The following is a 23,732-nucleotide window of genomic DNA, read 5'->3' on the forward strand; positions in this document are numbered from 1 at the left end:
ATAATCACAATGTAACAAGGAAATACATCTGTCAAATGGTTCTTTTATATATATATTTCATTTCCTAATTATTTCTTTATATATCATGCTTATTTTCATTCACTTTTTTCAGAGTACATCTGATGGTTGATGATGAGTCAAAAGCAGTTGACTCTCCCAGGTCATCAAACTCACAGGAATCAAACAGACCTATAAAATTTGGTGGAGATAATTTTGAAGGTTGCATCTCAAACGTCTTTATTGAAAGGTATTTGGCCTAGAAAGAATTATGTTTCATGCATTTTTGGCCTGTTCTCCTTCTTAAATCATATTAAAATTACATTTTGCTAAAATGCTTTTCTTTTACGTGTGTGAAGCCTTCATGAATGCAGAACTTTGCTGCCCTCAAATACTCTTTCATTCAGGTATATTGTACATGGGATCCAGTTATAATTAAATCTGCTGTTCAGACGTAAAGGAATTTTAGTCTCAATCATACCTGTTTAGCAGTCTGTTAGCCAAAGAATGAACTCTGCAGAGTGAATTGGATATGTCCCAACAGGGCATCCAAAATGATTTGCTAAATTGTCTTGTTAGAACTCCCCAGGGAACCAGGTGGTGAAAGGAGCAAAGCTACTGACAGAATCAAAACAGTTACACAAACAAGTGAGACCATATGTGTAGAAATCATCTGTCTTACTTAGGTTGTCTGGTTTTTTAAGTATTTGTCTGATTATTAGAGACACCTTACAGGCAAAATTTAGGAGAAAAAACATGCATAAATATGTTTCTAGAAGACAAGCATTCCACGAGCCGTAAGTCATATCCCAGTGGGGCTTTGTGTTACCTAAGTTTTGAAATGTGTTTATACATGTGTAGAGTTTTCAAAAATAGTGTCTTTTGATTCGGTTATCATACCACCACAGAATGGGAAGGGCTGGAAGGCACCTTTAAAGATTCTCTAATTTTAGCCCCCTGCAATGGGCAGGGACACCTTCCACTAGACCAGGCTGTTCAAATTGTAGCTTAATTTAAAGCACTGCAAGGCAATCAAGTGATGCCAAGATATTTTTTTGCCTTTTCTTTTATATATCTTTTATGTATCCCCAGTACTCCTAGCATGCACACTTTTTATTCCTTAAGTCTGATAACTCAGCATAGCCCTAGTAGTCTGTTAAGCCAGGAGACCAAACATCCTAAAGGCCTCATAGTAGGAGGCTGGAAAGCCCTATGCTGTCTTGAGAAACCAAGGCCCCCTCTAGAACATAACCTCTAAACTAAGATTCTGCCCATCCAGGAGAGAATTCCTTGGATGATGGAATATCACATTATTCATCCAAGCCTCCCATTGGGGCATCCTTGTTAGATATCCCAATTTGTAAGGTCTGTGAATTGTACACGTGATTTTATTGTGTGTGCATTGCGGTGCGTCCCACCTTGGCGAAGTGGTGAACCATAAGGATCCTTATTAAAATACCGAGGTGAAAACCCCTTATCCCTTAACCTTGTACAGCTCTCAATTTTTTTAAGACCAGGAAAAGGCATCAGAAGTAACCTATACATTAAACTTCCCATCAGAAAACAAATTTGGAAAGATTTTGTGCCAAAATCGATGAAGAATAAATACTGTAGCTGGTCTGATGGAGTGAATGGAGAAGGACCAGCATTAAAGAAGTTCAGGTTCTACTCACAAATCTACCACTCTTCTCATAGAAAACCACAAGCAAGGAGCTTTGTAGCTTTTTTGTAGTTGTAAAGTTTTTTGTAATTTACTGATTAGAGATGCTTTGTACAACTTAGAAAATTGTAGTATTGCTTAGTATTATTCTTTATACACAGGGTAAATTGGCTTTGACAGTCTTCCTGATAATTTGGGTATAATACTAGAGGTACATGTGAAGTTGTGACAGGCTTTGTCCCTTGACAAAACTCATTAGAACATCTTATTTAAGGAGAGAGTGAAGCAGAACCTGATGATGTTATATTTTCTTGATTTGAAACTGTTTATGTATAATTACCAATCAAAGTTTTATAGTCTTTATAGATTCAGAAATCTTAATCAAGGCTGCTGTCATTTTTCCTCTTTTTTCAAGGGCCATATATGTTTGTGTTTTTTGAATAACTTTTAGCAAAAATTACTTTGTTTAGAAAAGATGACAACAAAAATCAGAGTTTTTCTACAGCCAAAAGAAATGAGCAGAACCAGGGAAAATATGATTTACAGTATTGAATGTACATTTTTCACTGAAAAATAAAAATTGGTACTTCGTTATTGTGTCACTGGGAAATATATTTTGTGCAGAACACATTTTTACAATATGTTTGTTGTTGATTACACTAAAGAAAAGGAATGCTGAGTCACAGCACTTACTGCTTTCATCATGACAGGGTAGGTCAGCTCCCCGAGGTTCAAAATCTTGTTGCTAATACTGGGAAGACTGGTGTATCCCTTGGAGCTTGCCAGGAATATGAAAACCTTGAACCAGTGCTGCTGCAGGAATTTAAAAATCCTCTCAGGCTTAAGATGCTCAAGGTATGCTTATTACTGTCATCTTTGCTCCATATTGATGCCCAGGCTTTCCATCATTTCTGGAACTGAGATTCAGATGTCCTTTCTTTCCTTCCATCTCACATCTGAAGCAAGTTCTCGCCATGCTGCAGTTTCATGCTAAACCCACACCTGTCTAGAATGACAACAGCTTTTCTGTCTTTTAGGGAAGGCTGTTTACTGCCTTGGCTGGGAACTCTTAAATGTGTTGATTAAAATGTTTCTATTTATGTGCACATATAATAAATGCCTCAATTCTATCTTATGTGCACAGAATGAAAAATACCTTGATTATTTGAAAGCTGCTAACGTGCGAAACCACACTATACCAGCTCCATTACATGACGGCAGTGAAGCGTATCTCCTTGGAAGCATCCCAAACAGTTTCATATCCTACATGTTTCCTCCATTGTTATCTACAGACAGGTAATGAAAACATTCTCTGCTCTCCTGCTAGTACTTGAATTGTTGAAGCTGCTTGACTCTTAGGGCGCTGCTTGTGAGGATTTTCTTCTTGTTTATATCTTGGGCCATAACAAAAGGTGGTTCTAAAAGTTCAGCCTTTTTTTTTTCCTGTACAAACATTTACCTAAACTGAGTAGATTGAATGGGATGTGGTGAACAATCACAGTGCATATTAATGCTAGTTCCTAAGCCTGAATGTGTCAAGTTTCATTCACATTCAGAAATACAGTCTGTAATGCCATGATTCCACCCAAATGCTATTCTGCATTTCCCAAATTGAGTTTCACTGGAGAACAGAAAAGATACAACAACCAACAAAACAGATCTATATTGGAATATGCTTACTTTCCACTACAGGTTACATTTCTCTGTAGATGTACGGACTCAATCGTCAAGAGGATTAATAGTTTTCATGGAGGGAAGCTCTGAGGACTCTTATATGGCTCTCCACATTTCAAAAGGACGTTTTGTCTTTTCACTTGGCTCTGGAGAAAAACAAATCAAAGTCAAAACCAGTATTAAATACAATGATGGGCAATGGCACACTGTAAGTAGTATGGAACCACAGTGACTAGCATAACTAGCATTCAGCAGGCACAACCTATTGCATTTTTAAGAGAATAGAAACTCAGTTTTGGTCATCAGAAATTAATTCCTATGCCTGAAAGTTCATGAGGTTGACAGGTCTCTGAGAGACCTTACTGAGACTGATGGCCCCAGGATGTTATTTTCAGTTTAAATATTTTAACAACATGATGTTTAATTTAAAGACAAAGAAAATCTGCAGTGGTTTTCGTTGGCTTTTGGGTTTTTTATTCTGTTACATTTGCCTCCTGGAAAGGTGGTCTTCAGCACCGATGAGAAGAACGCCCGCCTTGTCGTTGATGGTCTAAGGGCCCAGCACAGAAAATTGGCAACAAATTCTGCCATCAGCATTAAGCCACCAGTCTACTTGGGAGGGCTGCCATCTCTGAAGAGACAGGTAAATAATTGACAAATCCACCCACACACACTCCCCATGCGGCACTAATTATATGGGAAAGTCTTTAACACGCAGGATTTCCGTGCTGAAAAGCTTTGGGGAGGATTTCCAAGGACCATGTGAGCACCATCTGTGGCTGGTGTTTGCAGTGGCTCATTACAGATCTTTTTCCTCACCTGTTCACATAGCCTTCACCTGGATCCATATGTTCAATATGTTGCTGAGACACTGATGACACCATGTACTCTTTTCATTTTTATTCCTTAAAAATAGGGAAGACCAAAGTCACATTTTTAATTCCAGAAATGCCATCTTTCTGCAGAACATTTACCTCAGTGGACTAAGCAATAATCAGTAGAAAAGCAAAATAATCATTCTCATTAAGGAATTATGGATGTAGAACTGGATTTGAATCTGGATTTGAATCTGGATTTGAAATATATGTGGTTTCTATTTTAAAAAAGGGGACAGTTAATGATCCAGGGTATTTTATAAAATCAGATTTAAATAAAAAGACTTAAGAATGGAAGGGCTGCTTCAGGAATTTCACAATTCCTCTTGCATTGTCTTTTTGACACATCATTGGGAAATATCTCTTTTACAAGCAGGAGTTATGTTAATTCAAAATCAACTCTTACTGGGTTTCAAGCACTTTTTTGGAACTTTGGAATACCTTTTCACTGCATCAAAGATGGATGTTAGGTGCCTTTAGTGCCAGTTGGCTTTCTATAGTCCAACAGTCCAAAAGAACCAATGTTTAGTATTATTGCTAAAAAAAATCCATAATGCTTCAATATTCATGTTTTGAAATATGCTTTCAGAATATGCCAATGAAGAGTTTCAAGGGTTGCCTGAGGAATTTTAAGATGAATGGAAAAGCCATGAATGCACCTCAACAAAAAAATGGCATACTTCCATGTCTGGATGTTCCCATGGACACAGGGATTTACTTCTTTAATGAAGGAGGATATATCACCATTGGTAAGCTGTGTAGAGATTATGGTATATGGAATTGTCTAAAGCATCTAGGTGAATGGGTTACTTGTTTTAACATGGTTTTCCAATGATCTGCACCTATGATGATCCCTCTCCCCCCTGTTTAATTCTCCACAGGTAATTTGCTGATGGGTTTGGATTTCAGGATTTTATTTAGCATCAGACCAAGGAGTTCAACAGGTGTACTCCTCCATGCTGGAAGCAAGCAAGACAACTACTTGACTGTTTACATGAAGGGAGGGAAGGTGGGTACAGATTGTGTCCATTGCCCTCATTCAGTAGGGAGAATTCTGACCTCCCCCTGTTCTTTGCCACAGTAACTTAACAAGTAACTTCTTTACAGGTGATAGCTGCTGGAAATAGTGGTGCTGGAGAATTCCAGGCATCAATCACACCAAAGAAACCTCTGTCTGATGGGCAGTGGCATACCATTGCAGGTACATTGTATATGCCACTTCTTCTGAAGCTTTGAAGGGATGGTGGGCACAGAGCACTGCAGCTCCAAATTTTTATTAATCATTTCACTTCTGTTTAGTCTGAGAATACTCTTTAGAACAATGTGTCTTGTATTAATTCAAGGCTTTACATAAGATTTTTGGTAGGCTCTGTTAAGCCCCAGATGACCTAGGTGTGTGAGTCTGACTCTGAATAAAAAAAATTGTTTTTTCTGTGCCTTAAATTTCAAGAAAGATGCTATTTAAAAATAGTGCCATATCTAGCTGATTCTTTAATAGGGTTGAGAAAGAGTTCTCATTTACCTGCTTCTTTCAGTCTCTCAGAAGGAGAACACAGTGCAGCTGGAGGTGGGCACACAGAGTAACTATACCACTGTACTTCAACCTTCTCCTCCTAGACGTGCGTATCAGCCACTCTACTTTGGCAAAATTCCAGGTAATATTATTGCTTCTTGTTTTTTCATGGTTTTTCCTTTCCAAAACAAAGGTCCCATCCATTCCTGTTCATCTATATCATTTCACCTCTTTTGAAAGCCCTGCCATAATTATTGTTCTTTATAATAATTCTTATTAACTTGGTCTTTCCACCTTGGTTTTTTAGCAAATTTGAACACCCCATGGCTTCCAGCTGAAGACCCATTTTTTGGCTGTCTTTGGAATATTACCATCAATGACAAACATGTCTCCACCAGGAGAATTTCAGAGGTTCATGGTGCAGTGAACTTGCACGGGTGCCCAGAGAAGTAACTCTGCTGTTACAGTTGTCGTGCACACATCGGGCTGCGCGGATTCCCCTTTGCTGATCAGCATCAGGCTGCTTCTTCTGAACAGCCGGTGAGCAAATGCATCCTCTGGATGTGGACTGTGCCAAAGCAAACTAAAAGTATTTGCTTTGACAAACTCCTTTTTAAATGTTATTGATTTCCGAGGTAATCTGTTGTGCCTTTGGAGATATATGCAGAAAATGTAATTGCATATACCCTGCTGGGCCAAATTCTGCTCTCATCCACAACAGCAGAGACTTGAACAACTCCCAGTGTCTTAATTTTGGAAATTTTCCTTAATGTTGGACATCTTGAGAGCAAATTTGATCTGTTAATATAAAGAATTTTATAAAAATATAAATCTCTTTGGATTGTTGCTTATACAGAAATGTACATTGATGTTCAAAGTAATAATAATAATAATATAAATGGAGTTTGAAGCACTTTAAGGAGTGAAACTCTGGGGGTTTGTTACAAAGTTAGGAATTGTGGGACCAAATAAATGCAATACGTTCCTAAAACCTTTTTTTCTTGTTTTGTTGTTTTAACTTGGTGGGTTTTTAATGTACTTTTTAGAAGCTGTTAAATCCTGCTTGCTTTGTGCAAATATTTCTGTAGGTTTAAGATGCTCATTTGCCTGAATAAGCAGGTATCCATCATCTTTCCATCTCTGCTCATCATAATTTGATTATCTAAAAATCTCAAAAAGAGGGTAATATTTTTGCAATCTTCAGAGACAGAGAGTCTCTTCCATAGGCAATTTTTTTCCTAATGAAATGAAGAAAAGTTTTATCAAGAATAGCAGCTGCATCTACTACAATTATGTAGCACAAATTACAGGACTAACCCAGCAAAACTGTTTTCTTCAACATTCAAATCTTTGTTTTGTACCTGATTGTGGCCCACAGTGGAGGGCAGGGAACCCACTTTGCTTTATTCTTCTGAGAAGAGGGCTGGACTGTGTAGACTTGACATGGCTTCTTTTTCCACTGTCATTTAGAATCACCATTTTGATAATTTTTTTTATCCTCTATCCCTGCTGCCAGCCCTCTTCTGCAAAATGAAAAAATAAAAAAAAAGAAAACATTTTCTAAGGCTGGTCCTTGATGTAGGAAGGCATGCAGACAAATTCTCCTTCATTCCTAATGCTTCTACTTTCCACTGCCTTCTTCTCAAGGTAAAGCAGCATGTCCTCAGTGTGTTTGAAATGAGGCTCAAGCTGGACTAACAGAAGCAGATGCCAGATCAATAGTCCTTATGGCTTTGGTCATTAATCCCTTTGCAGCTTTGCAGGGTAGCAAAAGTGTCAGAAGGCTGTTCACACCAAATCTTGTGTTGCTTTCTCTTTTATGGCAACTCTTTCACTGGCAAATCTGTGTCCACGCAGAGGTTTCTGAAGTGTAAAGCCAGTTTTGGTGGGAATTGGATGCGTGCCGGAGCTGAGGGCTCAGAGGGAGCAAAGGACTGACATGTAATGGCAGAGCCCTTCCCTTGTATCATACATATTCTCCTGTGCAGCAACCTGCCACATAGGACAGCAGCACCCATCAGGCTGGAGGTGATGGGTTCCGATATAATCTCTTGTGATAGCAACAACTGAATCCTTTCTATTTATAAAAGCTCAAATACTGCTCAAATACTCAGTTGGCCAAAACTGTGAAAATACTCAACTCATTTACTGGCTTAATTGACACTAAAAGTTTCCAGAAGGAGAAAGGAGGAACAATTAAATTTTATCATGCAATTCTCTAGTAACCTTCCCTATCTCATGCTCATCAGACAGCTCTGTGAGGCAGATTTTCCCAAACCACAAAAAAAAAAGCATTTTCATTCTTCTCTTACCGCCCTCAGTAAAACAAAGACAAAAACCATGGCAAAGATTTTTGCATCACAACCTGGAGCCAGTCCTTGATTTCAATTCCCCTCCATTTGATTTGATTTTATCAGTAGTTTTAATGCTGACAAAAGGAAATGAAAAATGTATAAAGACTTGAGTAAATGTAAGATATATTGATCAGTAAGTATTAATTCCAATACAGTACTACTTTTGGACAACAAAAAAATAGGAAAGTCTCTTTGGTTTTAATGGTTTTTGTGATTGTTTCCTTTTTTTCCCCCACAATTTTTTCAGTTGTATTGCTTCCACAGAGTCAGATTGTCATACATTGTTGGGACAATGAAAAAAAACCAACTAGAGTTTCAGATTCTGTACTTTCACATAGGTAAATCTATATCAGGCTGAGGGACACTTAATAAAAAGCTTTTTCACATAATATTTTGAGTTGAAAGGAACCTTCAAGGATCATCAAGTCCAGTGGATGATCTTAACATGAGGAAAGAAGTTGTTCTGTTTCAATCAATGAAGAATTTTTATTATTAAAGAAATCCTTGTGGACACTGTGTTATGGAGTTTTTTAATTGTTAGAAGCGGTAGTTCCAAGACTTTCATCATCAGTATTGCCATTTGACAATAACTTGCATAATTTATTTGCCTCTTTTGACTGTAGTATTTCAGGTGTGCCCCCAAAACAAGCAATTCCCATGTTAGAATAAAATACTCACACAGGAGAGGCTTTCCCTATAAGATTTTATTCTACAGTCATTTTATTAATCAAATACCATGTTCAGTACACTGAGAGCGCATGGCTAAAAGACACACACTCTTTCTCAATGTGTCAGTTTTTCTGAATCCCAAATCAATTACAAAAGGAGAGCAGATTTCCACTCTAAACTACATTGGTATTGTTAGCATCAAATCTCTCTCTTGTCCATATAAGAATCAAGGGCAAAGGGTTCTCATCCAGTTAATTTGGATTAGATTTAATAGGATCATGTTATCTGAGGTGGATGACACCAAGGTCTGTGAGTTTCCATTTATTATAAGTACAAACCACAGCTAGATTCTTGGCAGCTGAAAGACGGAAAGCCTAACACTGAGAACTGAGAGCAAATAAAATGAAATAGATCACAGGGCACTGTAGAAGGAAATACACATTGTAGGAAAAAAAAAGTGGGTATATATATAAAAAAGGAAAACATACTGCCTTTTCACTGCTTATAAAGGACTGTAACTTAAGCTTCTACTAACAAAGCTTCCAACTAAAACTTGTAGCATTCTTTCTGTACCTGAGCTAAGGGTTTGTGCTTTTGTTTCTGTGGAGCTTCCATTTAAAACACAGAGCCATTGACCTTTTACACTGTTACCAGCAACATGAATTGGGCAAGCTAACCTTCTGTGGTTTTCTAATCGCTTCTTTGAGTCACCTGTGAGCCAATTCATTTTAGCTTTCCATCCTCTTTGCCTCTTCATAAGTCCTCCATGGGTATTGTTATTATATGAATTTTTTTATTATTATTTGGGGTATTTTCTCCCTTCCCCTTCCTTTCTGCCCTTCATAAAATAGCCTTGAAAATGCAGTCATAGTGAAAACACTATAAATGTGTTATGGTTTTGTAATGGACTCTTCCCATGCTTTTTGCCTCTTACCATTCTCTTTGTGGTTTCCTCATTTAAAAAAAGCCAAAAACCTCCTACATCTTTCTCTGATGATGTAAGGAAATTTAGGACACAACCTTCTGTAAATCTGTCTGCATTTTCTAAAAATACATTAAATGGACATCTCTGGCAAGAGGGATGTTAAAGGGGATGGTGCTATAATACAATATTGTAGCTTCACTGGAGACATTAAGGCTGCAAGGCAGAAACATAAACATCCTTTGTGCAGCTGGCCCAGACATCTTAAAATTGCAAGAGGTTGGTTATGGCCTGAGCTGCAATGAAGCACCCTCTGAGTATAAAGAATTGCAAGCAAAATAACCAATGAGTTTTTATGTTCTGTCAGTTATGGGGATCCTCTGTAGCAATAAAACCAAACTGTGACCTGTTGGTCATATTGTACTGTGTCTCCTGATTTGCAGCTGGTAGCATAAGATCTTTTTTTTAACACACTCCTATCATTACTTTACACCGCAGCCACTATGTTTCCTACAGGTTGTTCCAAATGTGAAGCACATGTGAAACGTTCCATGAGAAACAGTTTCATTGTTAAGGTGTCACTCACTCGTTGAGAAAGATGGAACACTGCAGCATTGTCACACAGAATAAAAAGAAAGATAGTTGGCATCATGGCCTTTTTTTCTCTGTTCAGTTATATTTAAATGGGGAGCAACAACAGATTTCTCCATTGTGTGGGAGCCTGTGTCTAAGATTTCTGTCACAGGAGGACTGTGCACTGCTAAGAATGAATAATTACATTTATAGTTGTGTCAGTAATTTATAAAATAATATGTATCATAGTTTAGGAATGGTGCTTCACAGTTCAGTGCACCCTCTAAGACTCTCCCAAACCACACTGACACTTGCCCACTCCTCCTTTCTCCTGCCCCTTCCTGGTCCAGCAGAGGAAATTGAGAATTAGGGCAAAAAAGGCGAAGATCACAGGTTGAGAAAAGAACAATTTACTGGAAACAGCAATGAGATAAGAAAATGAACAGTAATAGCAACAATATGAATAATGACAGTATTATTCAAATAATACAAAGAGAGGGTGATTCATGTGCAAAGATGCTCACCAGGGACCCCCAAGACAATGAACCATGGCAGACAATGCTGCCATGGTTTTTTTAACCAGAAGCCCTGTCCTCTCCACAGAAGCCAGAGTCCCTTACCCTTGCTCCTAGCAATGACATGAGGTGGTATGGAATAACCTGTTGCCATGCCCCTTCAGCCATGCTCCCTCAGCTACTGCAAAAAATTAACTCTGTCCTGGCCAAAACTAAGGCAATATGGAAAGGAGCTGTTTGAATTCCAGAAACAATTCTTCTGATCTTTTTTTGATGCCTGATGACATAACAAGGAAAAACATTTTAAAGGATAGAGAAATAAATAATTTTGTGTCCAGCCAGCTCTTGCTGACACAGTTTTAATTATGAAGTTTAATTATTAGCATAATTAGCCAAAAATTATCAGCATGAGATATTACTTAATAGAGGAGTTGTATAGTTGGGTAACAGCACCTACCATAAACCTTAATTCTAGATCCTGATTACTTTCCAATCAGAATTACTGTCCTGATACTACAAAGCTAGAGAACCAGTAATATGCCCAGGCACTGACTCCTGTGGGGAGGTCAAGGGCTTCAGCTAATAAAATTTACCTGAGAACAAGGTGTCAGATCAGTAATAAAGTTCTAACTTTCCATTTTCTGTACTCATTTAAATCAAAGGTAATGACATATCCCCAGGGCCATTAACCTAAGCAGTAAAGAAGCTAAAAACACTCTGAGCAATTCTGCAGGGAAACACATAGGTATAATCCAAAGTTCAGTGGCTTAGTGGGAAGATTGAACCAGTTCACAGGACTTTGGTTCATACACCTTAATAAAACATGCAGTAAATCTTACCTACTATTTATAAAAAAAAGTATTCTAAAATATTGTCAAGGTTTACAGAGAATTGTTACTGCAAATTAAATCTGTTTGTTATGTAATAACGGGCAGGACACAGTCTCCATAAAACCTTAGATAATCCATCTACTGCAAATATACATAAATGGAAACTTTACACAAACACAAAGGGTATTTGCATCAGCAAGAAGAGTGGAAGCAAGGACAGCAGGCAGGTAAACCATGCTCCCTGAGGAGTGTCAGTGGTGAAGGCAGTGCTGGGAGGAGGTCTCAGAATGCCTGATGTGAGCCATTCAACCTGGATGCCAAAGACCCCACCGTGGCTCAGCTGTTTCCTATGCTGCTCAAAATCAAAAGTAACTGCAGTCATTCCACTATGACTTTACCAGGCCAAAAGGAAAGAAAACTCTTCTGGCAATTTCATTATTCCTACATGCAGAAGAGTGGTACCAAATTTCGGACTGATTGTTGTATTTAGTCAGATTCTTGTAACTTGATATTGGCATGTTAAAGGAAGGTAATGTTCCCACAGCAGAGCCACTTAAGAAGACATTTGATCCCTGAATCTATGTATATTGCATTTATCATAAAAGATGAAACTAATCAACATGACATATATGCTCAGCACAAATTTAATTTGAAACAGACACCACAAAACCACTACTGGTCATTACTGTTATTTAATTAAAATGGAATGAAAAGGTTAAATCTTTCAAAGAGATGTTGCATGCCATCAAACAGAATAAAGGCCAGGTGCCTGATCAGGATAAATCAACATTACTCTGTTGTTCCTGGATTTGGGCAGATAGAAGAGGATCTAGTTGTGTTTGTGTAGCTTTGTGTGTTTTAAATGTTGGGGACACAATGCAGAGACCTTATAAAAAGGACGTTGCTGCAAAGAATTAAAACTAGGAATGTTCCAGTTCACTTTCTGTGAAAAAATATAAGGGTTTTTTTATCAGTGAAAAAAAATAAGCTTAAAAATGAGATACAAGCCTAGAGGATAGAAAGATCTTATAGAAGAAGAAAAGTAATGCAGGAAAAAGCAAGCCTTGGTACTGCTCAGAGAGTACTTACCCCTGCCAAGGGAAATGTCTACAGCAGAAAAGCTGTTAGAAACTGTTGTTAATTTGTCTGGGCAATTTTATTGTGGTTTAGTGTAGACAGTTTATGTGGTTACAACAAGGAGCACAGGCCCTGACTCCTTGAACCCTAGACTCAGTACTGCCCTCCTGGGCTGCTCCTGTGTGGCATCCAGGGTGTCCAAACCTCTTCTCAGCCCAGGGGAGGGCTGTGGGGCTGAGTGGCTGCCTGCACCCCTTTCCCAGTGTCAGAGGAAAGGCTTTTCTCAGGCTTCCCTTCTTTCCTGACCAGATGCTCTGTCTGTGAGCTTACAAATCTCTGTCCGCGATGGGGAGTTCAGAAAAATGGTCAGCCACTCCAAGTATATGACAGGAAGGAAAACATCACGAAGCTGCCACTCCTGGCCCTTTTTATTTTGCTCTCTGACCCTTTTTCTTTTGTTTGTTGTACTCAGTATAATGGAAGGGAACATCTGGACTCTAGTAACAGCAACCAAATTTGCATGCATATAGCAGATAATTAAGCACGTGTCTATCTGCAGCTGCAAACAGCAATTAGTCTTAAGATAGCTTTGCACACCCCTTCCTGCCTATTCTTCTGTTCCCCTCAGAGGGCCCTCTCACGTGCACATCTCTGAGAGGCACTGAGTGCTGGCCTCCTTTTTATTTGTGAAGACAGTCATGCAGCTGAGCTTAAACCTTTCAATGTAACTTTGAATAGGATGAACTTCCTCTGATCTATCAATTTCCAGTAGAAATGGCTTTCTGCATAAGACATGATGCGGTGACCCAAATCAAAACATCCGTGCTTACATCCCAGCATTGCTGAGACTATAAGCAGATTTCATTCCTAGTTCTTCCTCTTAGATCTGAGGAAACTGAGCTCTAGAGAGTCACTTCTGACTGCTGATGTTTTGTGTGGCTGACTCTTGCCTCTCTGCAGTCGCTCAAGGCAAATACTGCCTTCCCTGCTTCCTGCATCTAGAAAGAAGTTTACATTTGCCCTATAGCCTCTACCCCAGGCCCATGAAGGGCATTTAATAACATCTTATCCTACCAAGTAAATACATTTATCCTATGCCTGTCTTTTCAGTTTTAGAGTCCCCTGGCAATGAAACCATAGATATCATTTTGTTGCCTTGAACAGGTGTCCTCATTTTTCCTGTGATAGAGTCAAATTTTCAAGAGAGGTGAAATAGAAACTGCTCAGTGCTGCAACTAAGAGACACAGTTTAGAGTGATTTACAAAGCAGAGCAATTTTCTAGTTTTTTGAAAACCAAAGACTGCATTGCAAATTCCTACATTTCAGGCTCTGGCATCATATCTTTTAATTTATCTCTATGCTAAAATGGAGTGTAGTAATAGTGTGGGCTTCAGTTGGGGCAAGCTCAAGTTGGAGAAGAAAGGGCTGGAGTGTGATCAAAGAGACCCCTGTGCCTCAAGCAGGGATTAGATTCAATGGAATGGCTTCACAATCTGGACAGCAGTGATTATTCCATGTGACTCTTTGCATTTGCTCATTGTATGACCCAGCTGCCTGATAAGGCTTTTGTTGAGGTAACAATCTACATCATTCTCTCTGCTGGGGAATTCCTGTGCATGTTTGAAATAACATTCTTGGGTATAATGTGCCATGTTTCCATTGGATTTACTTCTGTGTGTTAATAAAATGTAGGCATTCCCAGCTATAAGAAATTCACACAAATTGCAGAAAATGTTTACATCAAGTAGTCGATTGAAAACAAAATTGCAATTTCAGAAACTTATTAAGGCCTAGAGATCTGTCAGAAAACAGAAGTTTGCCTCTATGCAGATAACATAAATCTCCTGTGTTTCATTGGGCAACACCAATGAGGTTTTTTGTGAGTGCCCTGTAACAGCAATGAGCAAAACAACCCTGGTTGGTACCAACAAGCACTGTAACACTGTCACATGCATCTGCCTTTCATGCATAGCTGTGCTTACAGGAGCACATTCCACCACCAAATCCAGACAAAAATGTTAAGGCTTTTACCATTAGGATAGGTGAACTCATTATTTTTCATTTGGGAACACACAGAAAGTTGCAAAATACGTGGACCTATTTGATTTTAAGCAAATGGAATGGCTAGACAGACTTGGGTGCATACGAAATCAGCCAGTAGCACTGGTAACACTCACTTGACTTGAGTAAGACCCATAGCATTTGTGGAGCAGTGTGGTTACTCATCTCACAACTTCAGGTGGACAAAAATTGGTTGTCTACTCTAGGCTATCTTTCTGTAATCAGTGGAGGACGGTTAGTTATCCTCAAACAAAAACACACCCAGACAGCATCTCAAACATATGCTGTAAGAGCACATGGCAGCAGCCAGCCTAGCTCTGTGCTCAAAGCAAGAAACCCCTGAAGATGGATGCAGCACTTGATTATGCTTTAGTCCTCAGGAATACTCAGCCCACCTTATGACCCAACTATAAAAATATCATTGTGTGGTATTGTCAGCAGGCCACAGAAAAGAACAAGCCATAGGAAATTATCTCCTGCTTCCAATTACAGGGAAAATTTGACATTATAAATGCTTTTGTCACTCATCCTTTTCAATACTGAGTCACCCAGACATAGCATGGTTAGCTTCTGGCATCTCCATATGATGAACTACTTTTTTCTGTGCTTTGTATGATTTGAAGCTTGAGAATCTAAGAAGAAAACGTAGGTTGAACCTAAATGAAAGGCACATAAAGTAAAGAGATGTGAGATAGAAGGCGTATTTATGTGTGCTTGTATACGTACAACCCCTCTAAAAATAGGTAAGTGCAAGAGCTATCAAAATGAAAGGAATGGAAAGGAAAACAGAGGAATGCTTGCTGGATGAATTGCAGTAGAAAATAGCATTTGAGAAAAAATGCTAATGAACTGAAAAATGGGGAAGGGTACTGAAAAAATAGAAGATTGTTTCTCCTTGTGCTGTGCCTGGTAGACGAGCTCTGAAGAAATGGCCTGCAGTAAAAGCACAGCTTTTCACACTGTATTATCCTTGTTATTGCCATGCATAACTCATAATGGCTAAAATTATGCAACGCAGTTTAAGGTACTTGCCTTGTACATTGCTCTCAGCCTCACAAAACGTGTCTGTAGAACAATTAACTGTGAGTCAGTACAGGATAAGTCACCCAATGTATGGTTTTAAAAGGCACTGTGCTTTCAGAAAGGAAGGAGTGCTTTCAGAATCCAAATACACTTTTAAAAAGAGGAGGGTTATTAAATTTTATATGAAGCTGTTACTTTGATAAACATCTTGTTGCAAGTTAAGATTTGTGAGTTACTCCTGTGGTTACCATTACACACACTCAGAATTTTGAGTTTTATATCTCCCTTTATCTGCAATGCAGTGTTTTGCTTGCAGAGCTGCCACTTCCTGTAGTGGGAACTGATTCTGGTCGTCACTACTTCGAGGAATCTATAATTGTCAAGAGTGTTTTCCAACTCACATGCCTTGATTAACAAGTGTCCAAATAGGAACATATTATAAACTAATTTGTAAAGAATATGTATACCAAATAAATGGCCCAAGTTTCCAGAAGTAAGTGGAAGAATGGAAAACCTAATTGTAAGCAAAAAGAGAAATCACTTATTTTAGTGAATAGGAACTCAGCCGCATGCTGCTTATTTCATTAAGTACCAGGAGGTAACACATACATTCCTGGGCTGCTAATTTCGTTACAGAACTGTCAGCACAAAGTCTAGTTGGTCAAGCAACAGCTCCCAGTCTCTTAAATTCTCTTTAAATGTTGGCTACAGAAAATAATCTAACCAAATTACAAGAGTATACTTTTTATGTCTGCCTTACAGTTTTACACATCAAAATGGGAAGAATCTTCCATTCATAATAACTGGCATCCCATTCACTTAAATTAATGTTCATGATTATAGAACAACAAATTAAGGCAAAGACTGGAATGAAAATTATTTAAGCATGTGGCTTTATTTAGCTGTTGTCTCCAGATAATGCTGGAACCTGAGTGTATCTAAATAAACATACTGCCTGAGTACACCCTTAAAAGAAGATGTACCCTTCACTTCAAGTTAATACAAATAGACACAATGGCTTTTCTTGCAAATTAAATTCTCTAAATTAAATGGTACAGCTAGTTATTTTCTTGAGTGAGCAGCAAAAGTTGTCAGACCAAAACACATTTCACAGATGAAAAGCTAGTATCCAGAAATAAAAACATTGATATCTGAGGTAGCATCTGTCTCTCAATATGGTTTCTAGGTTTTTTTCCAACTTTTGATATATGCTGCAGATCATACTGTTTCATTTAAAAGCCAATTGCCACCTCTATGTGTGCAAGCCTCAGAGAAGAGTTTTGTAAAGAACAGAGCACTGTGCTCCAGAAGACATGATTAAACTCCCAAAACATAAGGAAGTGAAATAATTTGGGACAAAGGCATCAGTAGCTAAGTAGGTGTAAATGCAAGGGAAGGAGCTCACCATCTTTGTAGGTATGGTTTGTACATACACTGCTGACAGAGCTGCTCCAATGAACATGTCCTGCTTGGTCTATTCCAGTGACAGAAAGTCAAAATGCTTTAGTGTGAGGCAGTTGTAGGTCACCAAACATCTTGATGTAGCATAGCCACTAATGTTGATGCACAAAATTATTGGGTATTACAATCCCATCAACAGATATGAGATCCAATGCATGGACAATTTAAGCAGCTTGCTGAAAGGCACTGGTGGAGCAAGTTCCTTCATATATGACTGACATATGACTGTCATGAGACAGTGGTTTCTTAGATCACGAAGTAGTACTCCCATCTAAAAATGTACCGAAGATGTGAAAACTGGCCAAAAGGGGCATCTGCACAAGAAGTCATTGTTTTTACTAATGCCAGGAGTGGGAGATTCACAACTCTGCTGTGACTGCTTCATAACCTCCCGCTGAGTTCTCGTCTGCCTTCACGAGTTATACCCAACCATCAGCCCACCAGGCCTTTTTTTCCTCATGCCTCCCTTTCTGTTTACCTCAACTACTGGGCATTGCAGTTGTGATGATCTTTCAAAGCAAGGAGTGTAAAGCTAGATCTTAGTCTCCTCTAAATGATTAGCTGGATAGTCTGGCCACATAAACTTGTGTTTCATGTCAGGAAATAAACCTGTCAGCAGTGGGGCTGCTGACATTTTTGTCACTAGAATTTTAAACAAGAGATTCCCCACTCTAAGTCTAGGAACAAAAAGAGGGGCAAGAAATGTAGATTTCAAAACTGAAAAACAAACGTGATGCCTAACAGCCAAAATAAAGCCTCTGTAGCTCAATTCAGTTGAACAGCCTTTGCATTTCTGTAGCAAAAGACTACAGAAAGAAGGAAGTGAAAACTCTTGAAATGCTACCTATAGAACATATAGAACATATATAATGCCAAAAGTCCCAAATGGAAGTAGAAAAGCACAAAATGTTGCTGACAAGTGTTCTTTAAATAGTCTCACTTCAAATCACATTATGCATCAAGCTGCTTGACACCTGTGGGAAAATATTTACTGCTAAAATAGTGAAAGAAAAATAAGCCTCAGTAACATATTATCTTTATTATGTTCCAAACAATTCAAAGCATGCTTTACAAAGGGTTTTGATTACTGTAAGTGACAAGGACTGGGGAGAGCACTAACACCAAGCGTGTTTATTGAGGCCAATACGTTTGCCACAGGTTATCAATGGTCTTGCTCATTACTTGCTTCTCACCTTTGTGCTTTGAAAGTACAAAGGCACTTCCTCACTATCTGGGTAAATGATTTGTTGACAAATGCTATACATATAGTTAGATACATGTGCATGTATATAGAGGAACATATAGAAAAAAATCCTTCACAAATGCAATTGGTCTGTGAAGTGGCTTCATGCACAAATGAACAATGCAGGAAAACTGGAGGGCCCCTCCAAAGTAGATCAGTAAAAATGATTAGAGGTTTAAAATGTATCACCTGCTTGTGTTGCTATTTGTTGTAAAAATTGAAAGACGAAAAGGGTCTCAATCAAGAGCCCATAATTTAGAAACAAGGGACAAATAATGTTTATATGCTCCAGTTTGGGCAAGACATCCTACCTCACCTTCCATACACAAAAACATTAAGCTCACCTGTTTTCATTTGCCACTAACCCCCTGATTCTATAAGAAAGATGCATATAATTGTTTTCCTTGTTCACTGGAGCAAGAACATGAGGGAAATAATCTACAGGTCTCCACACTCAAAGTATTTCAAGGACATTCAGAAAAAGATTTTTCTTTTACCATTTACATGAATTTTTCTGACTCTCCAGAAAAGAATGGGCTAGAACTGGTGGATTTCTGGTGATCCCTTTGGCCTTTGAATTTCCTGCTGTGGGGCAATACACAGCAGGCACTTTTATAACCAAATGTAGATCTGAACTCTGTAGGAAGTCATTCCTCTGAAAGTAAAACATTTTGAATTGGCTCTTAAAAATTCAAGTGGCATGATTATTTTGAGTGGAAGTCTTTCCAATTAATTTTTATAAAACAGGACAGCATGTGTCTGCTGCCTGAACAGAGCAGCTGTTAGTATTTAATACTTGTGTATTCCTTTGTTTTCTCCGGAACTGTGTGCATATGTTTGGTCATTAGCACATTCTGGGGAAAAAATTCCAACGCTAAAAAGCTCTGTTATTTAGCATTCTTTATATAGCAAAAATTATACACCTTTATACACTTCAGTAAAAATAACTCTGTGTGACTCAACATCAGTTTATCCCAATATATGACTGATTATACATTGGGTCCAGATCAACAATGTGTGGATAAAAATAAACATCATCTAATACAAGCAAATATGAAAAAAATTTGCCCTTACTTGCTCTGTCTCATCTTTCATTCTCCTTTTTGAACTTCCAAGAACATTACCTGCTCTGACCCAGCCACCTCTGTCATTGCTCTGTGCAGAGGTGACACAGCACAGTCTGTGTTGCAGACTAAATGAGAGCAGTCACAAATCAGTGCTCAAGAGACCAGGACTAAAAGATCAGTCACCTTCTATCCAATAACTCACCATACACAAAAGGCTTCCTAAAAAAAAAAAAGGCAGAGAAAACAAAAAACTTGTGAGAGGAAGGAGTAGTTGATTTTGAAGTAAGGTCCACTGCAAAGAAATAGTAGTTATTGTTATTACAGTAGCTCTCTTTAATTAAAAGAAAGGGTCAAAGGACTAATTTTCAGTACCCTTGGAGTACTTTGGATGAAGAGACTCATTGAGCCTGTTCTGTTTCACCAGGGTATGTATGCATATTCCTTATCTATTGACAGAACAGACAAATCATTTCATGTGTGTGTCCTCAGGCAGGGTTTAGCCCTCTAAAGGACAATGCATATTAATCGGGAAATGTCAAGAGCCAGCTCTGAAGATTAGCCAGGCTTTGTAGTATTGCTTAGTTGCTGTGCTGTATGGAAAATGCATGATGATAACCGATGCAGAGCTCACCACTCATAAATATTTAAGTGACCAGACACACTAGACAGGCATCTTTATTGTTCAAGATCAGAGGTACAGTGTGAGGCACAAAGCACAAGAGTAAGTGACTTTAGCTACTTTAAAAGCACATTTCCTTAGAAATGTACTTGTGAACTTAATATATTTTCTTCCCATATTCAAAAAGGGAAGATGACTCAATTTATATATTCACTAGCCATTACTGGCAGTCACTGACACAGATAAGCCCCCTCTGATGGTTTGGAGAAGATGGCTGTACTCTGGATTGCAACACCCCTTTATAGCCAACAATGAGACTGCATCTGATATTGCACTAGACTAGCAAATCCTCAAAAAGGAGTTCAAAATTACAGAAGCAGATTCTGCAGGTTTGTGTCTGAGATTCAAAAAGTGTGGGAGATGTCTTTATGATTTAAATAATTATTTCCAGCATGTTACATTCATACATAGTCACATTTTCTGGGGAAAAAAAAAAAAAGTTAATTCCATTCTGAAAGATTTTTCTTTACTGAAATGAGCAGTGATTCAAACTTAAACGCTGATTGTCAAGTATTCTAAATCAACTGCTGAAATTTCATCGCCATCTTAAAAAACTACGAATTGTACCAGGCTTATTGAGGTATCCTATACCAGGACAGAGGTACAGTTTTGGAACAATATAGGTAAAGGGAAACCCAGCAAAATCAGATTTAGGGCACTCTGAGCCAGAAACAAGGGGTTAGGTTGCTGCATCCAGACACAGTGGAGAAGAGCCCTGAGACAAGTGGGACCTAAATTACAGTCTATGAAAATGATATTAAAGAAAATACAAATATAGGCCTGCCCTTGGTTTTAACTCTTTTCTCTCTGATACTTTAGATAAATCAATATGCTTTTCCGTAATATTTTTTTCCTGCAACTTCAACTTCTGCTATTCTCTGTTGCTTATGAGTAGGGATAAATTCTGGTTAGACTGTAGAGGAAAACAGCAATATTTTTTACTCAGGGACCAGTGTGTGATGACTAACAGGACTTCTCCCTGTCAGAAGCTCAAAGACAGGGCAAAGAAACTTGGAAAGCTTGTCAAAGGGAAGAGCAGTTGAGTATTCAAAAGTACAGGCTATCTTGAACAGCAGTGTTGTGCAAAGGGGCCGTAACACAACCACAGTTCTGCATCCTGTAGGGGTTGTGAATATTGTAACCACTTCCATTTGTCTAACAGCTTCTGGGAAGCTAGAGTAAAGGTCTTGGAAATTTCAGGCTAGTTAATTTATTGAAAGTACAATTCTTTCTCACCAGTAACTTCACTGTCCTTGAATAATTACAAATCAGTTACCTCAACCCTTTTTCATGAGAGGCAACAGGCCACAGCAGCACAGGTTATTCAACACTGCCCTGCAGGGAGCTGCGAGGTGAGGGGAAAGCTAACCACCGACTGACCCCTCTGCTGAAATTGTTGGCTGATGACTGCCTATTTTGCTGATGATAGCATGTTACCAGGAATTAAAAAACCAAACAAACACAAAAAAACCTCAAGAAAGATGCTTAGAGTGTTGTTAGACTGCAAAGTCAATGTAAGCTTTGATTGGCACGTACAAATCATCCATGTAGTCCTGTTCACTATGGTTTTCTTGCTCCCTTGGCCATTTTTAGCAGGATGAATCAGCGGTATCACATCCTCCATGTGAATCAAACTAATTGTAACTCATCACAAGACCTCATCTGCTGTTACACGGCAGGGAGACCTACAGCTCTGCTGACTTCCAATCCAATTCTGCAAGAAAACGAGGTTACAGTGCAGATCACAACAACATGGGCACTATAAAACTGCTGCTGCTCAGCTGATGAAGTCAAACTGCATGTGTCAACTTCCTTCATTAAGGAAGGTGTGTTCAACATGTTACTTATCTACTTGAACAGCTGAAGAGCAGTTTCTTTCTGCCATTTTTTTTTCCTGTACACTTATAACTGTGTCTCTGTAGAGTTGATTCAGCTATTAACATCTTGAGTTTGAAAATTAATAGCTAGCTACTGGGAATTTATAGAAACATTTGTTACAGAAGAGAAATTATCAGTGCCAGCCCTCAGCAAGGTCTGGAGCAACTGGGTACTAGAAAAAAGATCTCAGATGAATTCTAGCTTCTTGTGCTTGGGACCCAAACCTGCAGGAAGCACACAGCCCTGCTACGCTATTACTCAAATACAGGAGCAAGGAAATAGGAGTGTAGCATTGGAGAAATGGAGTAGGTGTTGCACAAAGGACTGGCTCTTTGCTGCTCCTCAGAAATAGTACTTGGAGGTAGGAGTTAGCCTATGACAAGTTTTCAGGGAATCCACAAGAAGATTCATTGCCTCTTGATTTATTACATCTGACAAAGGGAAAGGATATAATAAACTGCTCCACCATGAACCCCTGCCCACAGAATCCTGTCTGGCAGATAATATTGCAGGAGTAATTGTTTTCATTTGGAATGCAGTGTCTTGAAACACTGCAACCTGTGAGAATAAGGAATAAGGGTGGTGCAACTGCAACCTGAAATTTCCTTTTAGCGAGGCTGTTTGCATTTCTGGAGTCCAAATTTCACAAATAACCTGTAAACACACTGGAGAACATGCTGTCCCCTAGCCATGCTGTGCTTACTTTCTAGAAGCCCTTTAGGATTTCTAGGCTGTGTAGATCATGCTGTTTTGGAGATGTGCATTGTAACTAAAGATGTGTCCTCTTTAAACACCCCCTCAGTGTCTAGCCCTGCTCAGTAACCCCCTCAGTGTCCAGCCCTGCTCAGTAACAGAGGGGCTGGCAATCAGCCAAAGGATGCAGTTCACACCTGACAGATTGCAGAAGCCTCCTGGCATTAGGCAATCCACACCTTCCAAGAACTGTTGTTTTAAGAAGTTATTGGTACAAAGTATTTCCCGAGGGGGTGGTAGTGATTCCCACAAGGCATGTACGGAAATATGGCAATTTGATTCACAGGAAGACAGACGTTTTGCTTGACAGGGAAAAGGGGTTGCTACTAAAAGTAGTGTTTGGTCCCATTCTTTTGTGTGCTACGAAGGGGAGGTGGGGGAAGTCTGTCTTAAATTTTTCTCAAGAGCAGCTGCAGCACTCTTCTAGCTGTCAGGAAGCAAGACCAGGTTGTTGGTATTAGCCTTCTATGCACTTAAATTTAAGCACAGCAAAGAAAGCCTCCACTTGCAAAGAAGGATGGAAACAACATGGGTGTATTTTCATTGTCCAGGTACTTGGCCATTTTGGGTTGGAATGGATACATTTACTCAAGTTTACTTTTCTCACCATCCTGTGCTTGGAAGCACCTACCAGACCAGCTTGTATCTGGACAAAACCTGCAAATACTGATTTTTGCTGTCAGCATCACAGGTAAGTTCACATTGCTAATCATGAAGGTATGTGTCAAGAGGTAGGGAACAAATTCCTAGAAACCCTTGTTTCCCAGACTTGCACTGGGGAGGTCACAAAATCACCATTGTATGAAAGAGGAAGTTTTACTCTCTATTCTAGTGACTGCAGTCACTGAATAAAACCACTAACAAAAAAAAAAAAAAAAAAAAAAAAAAGAAAAGAGAAAAATCAATT

General features: G+C 38.8%; 1 protein-coding gene across 1 annotated transcript in view; it reads left to right on the plus strand.

Moving 5' to 3' along the window:
- Positions 1-8,150, plus strand: part of LAMA3 (laminin subunit alpha 3) — a 106,401-nt gene extending 98,251 nt beyond the window's left edge. The window contains exons 68-77 of the mRNA XM_038128348.1: positions 113-247; positions 2,368-2,512; positions 2,802-2,953; positions 3,350-3,539; positions 3,834-3,974; positions 4,796-4,955; positions 5,088-5,215; positions 5,314-5,407; positions 5,742-5,861; positions 6,027-8,150. Of these exons, the coding sequence (XP_037984276.1) occupies positions 113-247; positions 2,368-2,512; positions 2,802-2,953; positions 3,350-3,539; positions 3,834-3,974; positions 4,796-4,955; positions 5,088-5,215; positions 5,314-5,407; positions 5,742-5,861; positions 6,027-6,172 (1,411 nt within the window). The 3' untranslated portion in view covers positions 6,173-8,150. The remainder of the gene's footprint in view (positions 1-112; positions 248-2,367; positions 2,513-2,801; positions 2,954-3,349; positions 3,540-3,833; positions 3,975-4,795; positions 4,956-5,087; positions 5,216-5,313; positions 5,408-5,741; positions 5,862-6,026) is intronic.
- Positions 8,151-23,732: the final 15,582 nt, after the last annotated feature.

This window comes from Motacilla alba, chromosome 2 (assembly GCF_015832195.1).
Source record: "Motacilla alba alba isolate MOTALB_02 chromosome 2, Motacilla_alba_V1.0_pri, whole genome shotgun sequence".
Lineage (NCBI taxonomy): Eukaryota > Metazoa > Chordata > Aves > Passeriformes > Motacillidae > Motacilla > Motacilla alba.